This window comes from Hippocampus bargibanti, linkage group LG01 (assembly GCF_051943395.1).
Source record: "Hippocampus bargibanti isolate YZ-2025 linkage group LG01, ASM5194339v1, whole genome shotgun sequence".
NCBI lineage: Eukaryota > Metazoa > Chordata > Actinopteri > Syngnathiformes > Syngnathidae > Hippocampus > Hippocampus bargibanti.
Genome location: NC_142734.1, coordinates 10004776 through 10018031, shown reverse-complemented (window position 1 = coordinate 10018031; position 13256 = coordinate 10004776). Strand labels below are relative to the sequence as shown.

Here is a 13256-nt window from a genome sequence, read left to right as displayed (position 1 = left end):
TCTTTCAAATGTACATTTAGTATTGTTGGCCGATTGCTTGATATGCAGCAGGCTTAATGTGATCAAAGCTCATTATATCATATCAATATTGACTACCCGACTTTACAATATTCTTACGTTTTCAAATATTCAGCATGTTTCTGGACACAAAAAAAACGTATTCACAAGACTGTTTTTTTTTATTATAAATGCAATAATTGAAATTGTATATGGTAGTTTTAAAAAGGAAAAGCAGGAAAAAACAAGGGGAATGAGGGGAGGGGGAAAAAAAACAAGTCAACTCATTTTCTGTATTTATCTTGACTTACTTCCAACATTATCAATGCGGATCTTCCTAACCCCTTACATCATAGATCTTCAAGAGGAGGATCTGTTTTGCTGACATGTCCTGAATTTTCATGACAATTTCTAAGATACAACATTTTAAACCAATTAAAATAAAAAAAGACCTCAAGTTAAGTTCTTTGTAGGTGTGATTCAAGCAAAGATTGTCTCTTCTCGTCTCTTCTTGGTCAAGATGGTTCCAGGTTTGTGTTGTGCATCCGGGTGGTTGGCCAACTCTGGCGGGCACGTGGAGACAGGACTCTCGAGGATGGCCTGCTTCAAGTCGTAGAACACAGCCGAGTCTTCCTTGGTGAGGAAGGTCATGGCCACGCCGCTCTTACCGGCACGACCCGTACGGCCAATACGATGGATGTAATCTGGGAGGAATTATCAATGGAACGTTACTCGAGTGGGCAAACTATGCAGCCCAAAATTCCAATAAAAGCCAACCACAATAGCACTCAACATGGCGCAGTCTAGTCAAAATAGTGTAGTTCTGTTTCTGCTTCCGTTTGTTTGTTAGAAGACAATTACATAATTTGACTTCAGCAAAAAGGCACACCGATGGACAAGTGCTCACCTTCAATGTTCTTGGCCATGTCATAGTTGATGACCATGGACACATCCTGGATGTCAATACCTCGACCAGCCACATCTGTGGCCACCAGAATGTCTTTGGCGCCAGCCTTGAGGTTGGAAAGTGCAAACTCTCTCTGCTCCTGACCTTTGCCACCATGCAGTGTGCAAGCATTGTACTGTGAAAAGAAATTATGTTTTAGTTACTACAAATTTTTAACATACTGTAGTTATACATAGGAAGGAATACAGTATAAACATGATTATTCACTCATTCACTGCCAGGCAAGGTCAAAAAGTTGTTCACTCCAGTGCCAGGATTTTTGTCATTTTCACTCAAATTCCAGGACCCACAGAATATTGAGTTTTAGGACTACATCAACATTCATTGCAGCATAAGAAACCTAAGACTTTCTTCATTCATCAGAAAAAAAGACTTAATTCCTAATTTATGGGTCTGGGAAATGCTGCGCCCTCATGGAAGGGAAAAAACATCCCCGGAAGTCTGGCCAGCGCTTTATCGGCACCCCCAGCAAGAAAAAAAACAAAACCCAAATTCAGAAATGGCGCTCTATGTCATATTTTAATAAATTCGTGAATGGCAATGAATGAGTTAAAATATGAACAAAAACAGACCAAAAAAATAATGAATCACCAGACAATGTACAGTGGAAGTTTGAGGATTTTGGAGCGGCGAGGCGGTCAAAGAAAGCCTATCAATAAATTTTGCTGGCGGTGAGTGTCGGCTTGCTTCATGTGACCATGCCTCCTTTTAGCTAGCTTGCGAACTCAAGCTAAATGATTTTTTTAAATACACGATCTGTGGTGGAAAATAAATTTAAAAAATCTAAGTGACTTACGCCCATTTTCTCCAAGGACTTTGCCAGCACGTCACAGCCCTTCTTCTGGTTGACAAAGATAATGATGGGAGGCTCGAAACCATGCGCCAACACCTCCAAGAGTTTCTTCCTGCACCACACAAATCACATGACCCCAAAAGTGTTGTTGAAAAGCCCTTTGAACAGGAAATTGGATGCTACACATTTACGTCACGTGTCTCACCTTTTCTCTCCCTCGGACATGAGCAGCACTTTCTGTTCGACTCTTTCATGAGGTTTGCCCGCGGACCCGATGTACACCACGGCTGCACGTCTCAGGTAGCTCCTTGCCAGTCTCTCCACAGCGGGAGGCATGGTTGCGGTGAACATGACAGTCTCCATGGAGGGCACGCTGAAAAATTCGAGTGTGGTGAAGTTCTGAGGAGCTGCGAACATTGCCAGTATAGCTGGTCTTCTGTGGGTGGCTTCTTACTGCTAATTTGGAACATGGAGCAAATTGGAACGCGAGTTTGCTGAGGCTGGGGATGCTAGCTGGTAGGTGCCTGTCAGGCTCATGGTCATGGACTGCATATATACTGCATTTTGCTCGCTGCTCCTTTATTGCTAGCTGATTGTGCGAGTTAACGAAGTTGATCTAGTAGGCAGAGCAGTACGGCCATGCATCTCGCCCCAACACAAAGCTCACCAAGCACAAAGTCTGGGCTATCTCGACAGATGCAATCGTTGCTCTTTGTCTCGATTCTTACTGCCGATAATGGAACTGAGTGAGCATGAGCCAAGTGAGGCGTGCAGAATGTTTTCTCTCTGAAAATTTTAAAACATATAAAAAATACAGTCCAAGTTCAACTAAATATAACATTGCTAGCCCTATGCAAATACAGGCCTACAGGGTCAACAAGAGCCAACCGAATTTTCCGAGAATGTCCTTTAACTCCCAGAATAATGGCACTCTCGCTTCGGCCCTGTTCATGCCCTGGTCACTGCACGTCGTTGGTCTTCATCTGTTCACCTGCCAGCTTCTGTACTCTAATTCCTAGGAATCATACTATCTATTAATACATAATAAACAATATTATTTCAACATACATACATAAATAACTTCAAACACGCAAAGTCAGTACATTACAAATCCATAGAAATTCTAAATCATGAATTTTAATAAATAAGCAATAACAATAGTCTAATCATTGATTTCTGTTCCATTTTTTACATTTATGCCTTTGTGGATAGTATTCGTGTTTACTCGTTCTGGCATCTCTTTCACTTGGATTTGCATCCAGAAACCCTTGACTTGCTGGAAAGACATTGACATATGTTGATGCTTTGATATCGATTCTCCAGTTAATATGAATTCTGATGTACATGACATGCATAAATATCAAATGAATTTTATTTATTTAAGTCTATTAATTTCTAGAGTTCATTTACGTTTCATCTGACTTTAAATAAATCATAAGTATTTAGTATACATGATATGTCTCAATTGCTGATAATAACATTGTCAAATTAAATGTTCATCTGTATTAGCAAGTTTGTCAATTGATTCTGTGGTAAGATCTGGCATGCGTTTCTTCAAGTGTCATTCAGCTGTTATGAGATTCTTTACAGTGACAATTCGATTGTCATTTAGGCAATCTTGACTTTTTTGATTAATCATTTGCTGTGTCCAGAGGCTATGACAATTGATGATCTACTCACCTTCAAATGAACATTCATTGCTTAATATTCTCAACGTGTCCGAAAACAGTATGGAATCTGTATTAACTGCATAGTTTACTGGTACAATTCTATCATTAACTAAGGTTCGATTTCTAGCAGATACTGAATAGTGCGAATGAGATTCAGTGACAGACCAAGGTGTGATATACTGATTAGCATTAAGATGCAGATCTTTGCAGTATTGTTCAGAGAACGGCATTTGTTTTTTAGGCTGCAATCGCAAAAAATCAACTTACGAATATGGATTAAAACCACAACATAAAAGATTACAACGCAATTACGATCATAGAGTGATTATGGTGTAAGGAACGATGTATGTATAGTACGCATTTGGAGCAGAAGTGATGAGGCCAATGTTCAAAGCTTAGCCAAGTGATTTAAATGCTGTCAATATTGTCATGTAAAGTGCATGATTAATCCATATTCCCAATGTAACAGACCCATTACTTTACACTCTGCTACCCACCTTGACCAAGCAACTAACAACCTTGAGATTCAAATGTGCATCTCAGTCGTGCAAGTCTTGCATGTTCAGACACAATTATCAATTTCCAGAGATCCGAAAGCGTTCCTAGCTCGAACCAGAGTCTCTTGCTAAATCCGTTTAACAGGTGCTGATTCAGATACTGTACTGTACAGTGTCATTACATATAGTCCCTTATGTGACAGAGTTCCTCGACATGACTGGACTACTAATTCAAATCGTCAGACGATCCAATCATACCAACAAGATCCATGCAACATACACACAGACAAAATCTAGGTCTTCATACGATGACACAGGCATGCATGCTTAATGATCAACATTCTAATCAGCTAGATACTCTGCAGCACTAGGTTAGAGTGAAGCGTGGCAGCACACTTGTAATCATCAGACACATTGCTTCAATCCAAACCCTATCACATCTCTCTAATAACTAAACTTCATACAACGATGCTTGCATACTCTTTGATTCACAGCAGTAGACAGCAGCGAAGCTATTTTATATGAGTGTACTCAGTTTGATGACTCATTAGTTCTACAGTGTCGACAGCAATGTTATCCAGCTAGAACTCTTTGCTGATTGTTTCAAGTCAACATGATGAGATGATTTAAGTTTGCTGCGTTAATGGCAACTGACTGTAGATTAGCAAGTTTCCTTCAGGACATCAGCTTGTACTTCGATGCATACTAAACATGACTCATTTCATCAGAATACATCAATAATGTAAACATCTGAGTGAGGATTAATCATGTAACAGACGAAAACAGTAAATGAATACAACAACAAACAATCCCAATGCCCTACGCAAGTGTTACTGACTAGATCTGATAGCTACGAAAGCAGTGACTTTCAATGAATCATGTCTAATAGAATACATGTCCTGTTTTATTAGTCATTTCGATATTTGAATCAGCGAACAATGCAAGCTTGACACTGTTCTCATTCCAAACTGAAAAGTAAATGATGTGCTTAACAATGAGCTCAGTAAATGTAGCCTGTCACTGAGCTTCTTATATCAGAGAATTGACAAAGAGCTAGTGAAACATACTGCCTGCACACTTTGTCTGGCTGTCAAACTTTTAGTTACTAATACGTTGACATAGTGTGGCGGAATCATTGTTCAAACTAGCATATCATTTCATGGCAGCTTAGATGAATTCTGAAGCAGTTCCAATGCAACACTGCAGCTTCATGCCTTCTGTTAACACACTGATCAAGAACAGGTTTGGTACTTCTAGCTATAATCACAAGTGCGTTCAAGACTCCTTGCACCATCGTTTGGCCCAAGTGTTTGCTTAAAGGAGTACACCAGTCTCAAGCATATGTACATACAACATCTAGCTCATCAACTAATACAGTGTATCACCACATGAATAATGAGCGATATTACAATGACAGATGGGGCACCGAATGCTGTAAAATATGTTGCAGAACAAGTCTATTAAGCCATAACATAAGGTACCTCCTGAAGTGAGTTAGGCAATCAGGATCATGCATTTTGTCTATAATCGAATCATGTATTCGACTAATTTAATTTTCAAATTCTAGAAGTAATATTCAATTGTTCTTCTTTATTTTCGCAGTGTTCTTCGTTAGTTCTCTGAATTTGCAGAATTTCAGACTTGATACATGAGCCAGTCATCGACCATGTGCATCAATGGATTTATACAGGTCTTAATACAGAGTGAATAATGGCATAACTTATGGTTTATCCTACAACACTCATAGTGCTAGAAAGCTTTCTAAACAGTGATTGAGTAAAGTGCGAGTCAACCTATAGCAGTACAATGGGAGTATGAGTCAACATGGGCAATCTACACACCTGATTGCGCTGCAAAATTTATTTATGCTGAACTAAAGCTTTCAGTTTAAAGGTAACGAGAAAATGAATAGCATTATAAACTTCTAATATCCAATGCTATGAATTGTATGCGTTGGAAGTTTGAGTATCTGAACTCAAACGTTGTAATTGCAACATGAGAGTAGCTCAATTCCTCTGTTATTCAACGTTTTCGTCTAACTGGCTACAAGTCCAGTAATGTTCAATGTGACTCTGTGCGTCCGTACAGGTATGAGAGGCCTGTTAGACGTAGAACCGAGCAGGAGTACATGCCAATGTTATTCCGTAATCATCCGATTATCATCCCAATTTATCTATTAATAGTAAACATATTGAGGGATGGCTCAAATGCCCTATAAATACTTCAAGGTTCTATAGAGATCTCTGTAATTTGGAATAAGTAAAAGAAATGCAACCCTTGGACTAGTGTGACACCTATGCGAAAAATGTGCATAACTGGAGCAGTGCAATATCGTTCATTGGCTGACAGCGGTTTTTTTGAAGAATGGCATAATGGGCTCTTACTTATGGACCTGTAATCAAATATTGAGTATTCAAAACATTGCTAATCTTCCAGTCAGTTTGTTTTTGCCTACTTCAAATGGTCAGCTCTGTATCATCTCGAGCTTGTGTCCTCAGGCATGTTGTCAGATGATTCGCTTGTAATCATCATGGATAAGCCATTTCGCCAAATCATTGTCATGAGCCTCGATTTCAGTAGGTCAGAAATCATTTTAGCTCTTAACTCATCCTAAAGGTCTGCACTATAAACATTTCCAGTCACATCGCATGTATCATTTTTGATATTTAAAAAAGCTGAAGTGTGAACATTCAAACAACAAACGATCGGGCATTATGAATTCATGTCTTTTTGATAAGGGACTTCATTTATGTATCTCAATGGTGATGTCCTTGTCATTAAGATACAAAACAAATAAACGCAGCAGTTCCTCTCACACTTCTGCTTCATTTCTACATTGTGAAAATGCACTTGATGGTGAATCCTTGCATGCGTACCGTGTAAAGTACCCGAAGTCGTACTTGAGAGAGAGCAATGTAGCAACGGGCGAGGCATGTAACACAAACAAAACAAATGCGAACCACGTCTTTTATATTTATACCAAGCGTTTAAACACATTATTGTAATCTTACCGTGATGCCTTGGAAACAAAACACTTCCAATTAATGTACGCTTGCATAAGACGCCATTTTGACGGACCCTCGGCAAGGCAACGAGGAATTGTGGGAAATGGAGTGCTGAAGCTGTACTGTGTAATTTATAACCTCAATAATAAACTACATTTCCCTGGGAGAAGACGCTGCCCCAGGATCATATTGTCGAGCACCCATGCCCCTTCAAAAATCTTCCTCTCATCTCAAGCACAAGGTGGCGACTGCGTGTTTCGTAAAATGTGTGTTCACTGTAAGTGACGTACATTTTTTAAAACTCAAACCCACTTTTTACCCATTGGGAAATTCTGCACAATTTCTGGAGTATAGATTAGGTATCGGTGTAAAATTTAAAGGATTAATAGATTTACACGAAACCAGCATTAACAGACAGGCAGTTTCAAGACGCGTGTGACAAACGGGTTTTATAATGCTATTTTAAGCTTTCGACAGTTAACTATTTACACGCTTACACACATTGGCACCGGGAAGTAGAGACCTCAGAAAACTCAGCATCGTGACGCCATCCACACTATCGCTTTCTGTATTATATTTTTGCATTTCTGTATGTTTCACCAGGCAATTTGTTTGTTCGGTTTTTATTGTTTATTTAACATATAAAAACATACAGTTATTCGATTAGCCTTTCGTTTCACAGTGGAGAAATTTACATTTCACAGCAGCAAAATTATGAAATGAAGAGGAAAGGAAAATAAGAAATAGAAAAACAAAATACAGGAGCTCATGCCACACAGCCACTCTCGCTGTGCCATCTTGAAGTAAAACACACAAAAAAACTAAATAAAAAAAATGTGACACAACACAAAAGACAGACAGTGAAGGTAAGTAAAATCTTAAGAGTCCTATGAGAAATTTGAACCATCGACAAACTGGACAGTCTGTCGGTGAGGAGTGCACCTTTCTCGAACTCAGATTTGCGGTGAAATTTGAAAAAATTCCAAGCACCAGGCCTCCAGCAAGGGGGCCTGCACCTTTTACAGGAGACCGGTTCATCGCTTCTCTTTCCCATGTACGCTTGTTCATGTTCATTTTTATGTCAACTTTACTGTCGAATGTGTAACATGTGCAACATACAGCACAGATAAAATTTCTTTCCTCGGGAGAGACATTCTCAGTCATCCCACTGGCTGCTCAGACAAAGCGGGTGTGGTGGTCTGCCAGGGCAAGGTTACGCTAAATAATTTTTGGGGGGCTCAATGAAAGTGGTGCTTTGAGAGCAGGAATGAACAATAATTCTCAGTGTTAGTAAATAAAGGAAAATAGCACTTCGTCTTCCATTAAGTGTATGAGCCTTGAAAATTAATCACAAGTCAGAACTGCAATTTTTTAGGATTAGAATGATATCAGTGAATACAAATACAATCCGCTTTTTTGTTTTTTAACTGACATCAGAAAAACGTTTTATAGCATCTAAAATACCCAAAACACGCAGTATGATATTTTTATTCAAATGCAAAACACCAATAAAAATGATTTAAAGTGTCCAAAATCTGCAAAAAATTGAGCTGCGAATTGGGCATTTTCAGAAAGTCCCGCCCCCAGTTCGTGACGTCACGCCAAGACGTCTTGCATTGCTGGAGAATCAAAACAATGGCTTCAGATTCGGATAATATGCTTTCTTGTTACACATCCAGTTATGATTCAAATAGTTCTGAAGAGGAAAGCATGCATGTTTGCAATCGATTAAAGAATTTATTCAGTGTCATTTTGAGGCAAACGGGCGGGGGGCAATGTCTCACCCAAAAAGAGGCAAGGAAATGGCCACCGAGCTGTGAGGAATGAATCAGCCCATTTCCACAGGCTGATTAATTCCTTCCATGGAGCTTGGACTCCCTCTGCTGGCGGCTTTTGGATGTAACACACGGTTTAAAAAAAAACAGTACAGCAAAATACATTGACGTGATGGAAAGATGCTACAATGTGTCTTTTTTACGGTCAGGAGGCGTTCCTTTTCTGACATCACGTGAGGACTCGTCACCAACTCAAAAACAAGACTTGAATGCTGAATGTTCAGCGCGAGTCTTAAAACGTAAAATATAGCTATATGCGGTGGAATCTTATTAAAATACGCCCAGTAGAAGTCATTTGAAGCCATTTTACAAATTATGGACACAACTTGTCCGGAGACGTCGGTTGTCCTTTAATCAATGCTGACCAAAAAAAAGACCTTGAAAAGAAAATGTTCAAGTGCAGATTGAGTGATGCTAATTTATATTCTGGACTTGTCTTTTCCTCTGCCAGAAAATCGAGAGAACAAAACGTTGCCCTTCTGGAGGGGAAACGATGACAGTTAAGTTGATGTTTTAGAAGATAAAATAAACATGATCGATGATGAAAATTATACTGTTTGGCATATGATTACTTTAAGTACAGACATTAATTACATATTTTTGTTATTGTATATGTTACTATATAAAAACCATAACATAAGAATTTTGTATGGTCAGTTAATCCTTTTGGATTTTCCTAAAATAAATAAAGATCAGAATCAGAATCATCTTTATTGCCAAGTATGTAGAACACACAAGGAATTTGTTTCCGGTAGAACACGCTGTACTAGTATCGTCGTCAAAAAAACTGCTAAGTGGCACTATACAGTTCCATTTTGGCTACTGTTGAAAATGACAGGTAACCAGCTGTTATTGCAATATCCTCTCAAATAACTGGCACGTGAAGTGACTCAGATTTCAGATGTGACTAACGGTGTAAATTGTGAAGGGTAACTGTAATATCAGTGTCCGGGAAGCAAAATATCAGTGTCCGGGAAGTAAGAAAAAGCATGCCTTTTTGTTCGAAATGAAGGTGAGCAGAAGATCAAGCACAAGTCGTGAAAACACTGAAGGAATTTCAATTCAGATCAAGAAACATAAAAAAATATCTCAAATGGGCATGGAAGAAAATAACGTACACGTGGTTCAGGGTTCATTGGCAGATATCTGTCAGGTACCTTATCGAGAGTTTCAATTCTTTTTTTAGATTAGTTGCATCTCTGTTGGGGAGTGGAGTGACCCAATCAACTTCTTTATAGCATCAATAATTGGCAATATTAACATATCTTTTAATAGACAAAAATGCAAAATAGCTTTGTGGCATGAAAGAAGAGACAGAGGCAGTATGCGGACTCAGTTTTGTCATCAGTCAACATTTAAGTAGGAAGAGGCGACTCTGTCCCTTTTTGATTAGGGCATCCGTGTTTGCAGTCCAGTCCAGATTATTGTTGAGAGTAACACCCAGGTACTTGTAGGAGGTCACCCTCTCAATGTCCGTACCCTGGATGTTCAACGGTGCAGGGGAGTATTGTTTCCTGCAGAAATCCACAACCAGCTCCTTGGTTGTCCCGTTGTCGATCGGGAGGTGATTCTGCTGGCACCAGTCCACAAAGTCCTTTGTCATTGTCAATCCCCTATACTCCAGATCGTCTCCCTCATTAATGAGGCCGACAATAGCTGAGTCGTCAGAGAACACGTGCTCCCAGCATTCTCCAGGTGCATCAGGGCCGAGTGGAGGAGGTAGATGATGGCGACCTCCACACCAATGTTGGGCTGGTAGACAAACTGTAGCGGGTCCAGTGATGAGCTCGCCAGCGGTCGCAGGTGGGCGGGGACGAGTCTCTCCAGTGTCTTCATCAGATGAGACGTCAGCGCCACCGTCTGTAGCTGTTGAGCTCCTTTGGGTTGGCGATCTTGGGCACTGGGACCAGGCATAACTGATGGGTTAAGGATTGCCCTAACAATGACGTTTTCCACACCCGTGGAACTCTGCCCAGCTTCAAGCTCAGGTTGAACATGCTGCTGGACAATGACACACACAGCTGGTCGGAGCAGGTCTTGAGGAGTCGGAAGCTGATGAGCGGTCTGATATATCATTGGTGTATTCAATGTGTTCGCTTGTACCCTGCCTTTGCAAGCGTTTTTTTTTGTTTAACTATAGTTTTTTTTCTTTTTCTGAACACTCTTGAAATCCACATTCATGGTTGTTTACATTTTGTAACGTTTCGGTTTGTGACCAACGGGTGGCACTGTAAGACCCCACCTGCAGCTGCACAGGTGTTGGTTGTTTTATTCAGTGGCAGGTAAAAGGATTCCCAGCACTACCATTCAGTGTTGGGTTATTGTTTGTTACACCCTGTCAGGGTTCTTTTGTCTTGTCATGTTCTATTCATGGTTTTGTTTGCTACTTTGGACCTTTTTGTTCTGATGACTTTGGTGTTTGAGATGTTGTTCCTGCTGACTTTATTTAATACAATTTGTCAAATACACCCTGCTTCTCCCTCCTATCTGCATTTTTGGGGTCCACCACCACCCACCACCTCGCAAATCATGACACATTTCGTTTCTAACATTGTCACTTAACCATTTTTGGGTGCATTTTGTTAATCATGCTGCTTATAATGTTGACAACTGGTTCAATTCAAAATCCACATTTTGGACTGTAACATTTTGGATGGGTGACAAAACATTTCAACTGAAGTCATTTCAAGACTGTTGTAATATGGAAAACATGTCAGGGATCAACAAACATGTAGTAGGATTTAGCTGATGGTAAATGACAGAATGGCACAACACCTCACAAAAATACACCCTCAATTCAGGCACAGCTTGTGCCCCAGCTTTAGCTCCTCCTCCCCTGAGACCTACCCAATGCCAGGAACGACTGTCTAATTAAAGCGCTGGAAGAGCACTCACTCTTGACGTGCCCTGCGGGTGTTCCAAATTGGGCACAGGGACATCAAAGTGAGTGCATATGAGAAGGCTTCGATTTGGTTAAGGTGAACAAGAGGAGATAACAAATGCAGGTGGGAGGGGCAATCCGTTATGCACCCAAGAAAACTATGAGCCACTTACAGACACACACGAAAGGGTCATCGTTTTGCAGTTTTCGTGAGCTGAAGGGCAGCGTGTTCCCAAACATGCATCACTTATCCTACTGCGCTGGAGAGGACAGAAATATGCAGAGCAGATGGCTTAAACTGCTGAGTGTGCACAGAACATTTAACGCACCTTCCTACACTTCACATGTGTGCATGAATGCCCCGTACAGCAAATAGTGTCTCGGCAGACCCTAAACTAATGAAGAGAGAAAGAATAGGTAGACACAATCTGTTACGTCTCTTGAGGCTTGGGGGACAGGACTCAAGTGACGAGGGAAAGCGGGGAGTTCGGATCCAAAGTACACGGCGAGACAGATACTCGTGAGCCAAGAGAAGTCTTTACTGAGACACAAATGCCAAAACAACACAACGGAAGATGAATGAGGACAAAAGAATAATGCAGACCTGACGGAGGGTAGTCGCGAGGGTAGCTTTCTGAATACTCCGACGGAGACGGTAGTGTGTGATCGGCTAATAGTCAGAAGGCACAATCAAGGGAATGACAAACGGCTGTGGGAACCCAGGTGCGTGATGATGGGAAGGGCCGTCTCCAGGGAGCAGCGGAGGAGGTGACAGGAGGGACGGGGCGCGCCCAGGACGGGCGTCCACCTAAAAGGAATCTTGGTGGATGTGAGGAGGAGTGCCTTCTGACTATACCCCCGAATGAAGCGGCGGTAGAAGTTGGCAAACCCCAGAAACCGCTGGAGCTGTTTTCACGTCTTCGGGGTCGATCATTCTACCACCGCTTTGGTCTTCGCGGGGTCGGCCCTGAGCTGCCCCTGCTCCACAATGAACCCTAGAAAGGACAGAGAGCGGACATGGAACTCGCACTTCTGTGCCTTCACGTAGAGCCGTTTTTGCAGGTGCCACGCCAGAACCCTCCAGACGTCGCACGCGCTCGCTGCCGGGGTTAGTTGTCCTCGACCGGCTACGTGGCTCGCCGGACCGCTGGCCGCTCAGTTCCCTCTGTCGCTCCCGGAGCCGGTGATCCAGCCCGATGACGATGTCGACCAAGTCGTCGAAGGTGGTGCCAGAGTCGCGGGTTGCTAGTTCGTCTTTGAGCTCGGTGTTCAGGCCGCGACGAAACACCCCCCTCAACGCTCGGTCGCCGTAGCCGCTGCCAGCGGCCAGAATCCGGAAGGCGACAGAGTACTCCGCGGCTGAGCGGGGCCCTTGGACACAGTCGAGAAGTCTTCCCTCCACCTCGACCTCCGTGACCGGATGATGGAAGACCCGGCGCATCTCTGCCACGAAGTCCTGGTATGAGGTGCAAAGCTGCGGTCGGGACTCCCGGACGGCCAGCACCCATGTCTCGGCGTCTCCCGTGAGCAGGCTAGTGATGAAGGTTACCTTAGCCTCGTCGCTGACGTAGGCGTGCGGCTGTTGATCAAACACGAGCTTGCATTGCATTA

The 13256-nt window shown here is 41.9% G+C and overlaps 1 protein-coding gene across 1 annotated transcript; it reads right to left on the bottom strand.

The window, feature by feature from the left end:
* Positions 1-160: 160 nt before the first annotated feature.
* ddx23 (DEAD (Asp-Glu-Ala-Asp) box polypeptide 23) lies at positions 161-2174 on the bottom strand. The gene is made up of 4 exons (XM_089002445.1): positions 1963-2174; positions 1761-1869; positions 905-1079; positions 161-701 (listed from the first exon to the last, which is right to left on the bottom strand). Exons 1-4 carry the CDS (start codon positions 2172-2174, stop codon positions 478-480), a joined length of 720 nt encoding a protein of 239 aa, XP_088858571.1. The 3' UTR covers positions 161-477.
* Between the last annotated feature and the right edge of the window lie 11082 nt (positions 2175-13256).

Coding starts and splice junctions, on each gene's coding strand:
- ddx23 (XM_089002445.1), bottom strand. CDS start 2,174: ATGTTCGCAGCTCCTCAGAACTTCACCACACTCGAATTTTTCAGCGTG. Junction 1,080..1,760: donor AGTCCTTGGAGAAAATGGGC/GTAAGTCACTTA, acceptor TTCTTTTCACAG/TACAATGCTTGCACACTGCA. Junction 702..904: donor CATGGCCAAGAACATTGAAG/GTGAGCACTTGT, acceptor AATTCCTCCCAG/ATTACATCCATCGTATTGGC.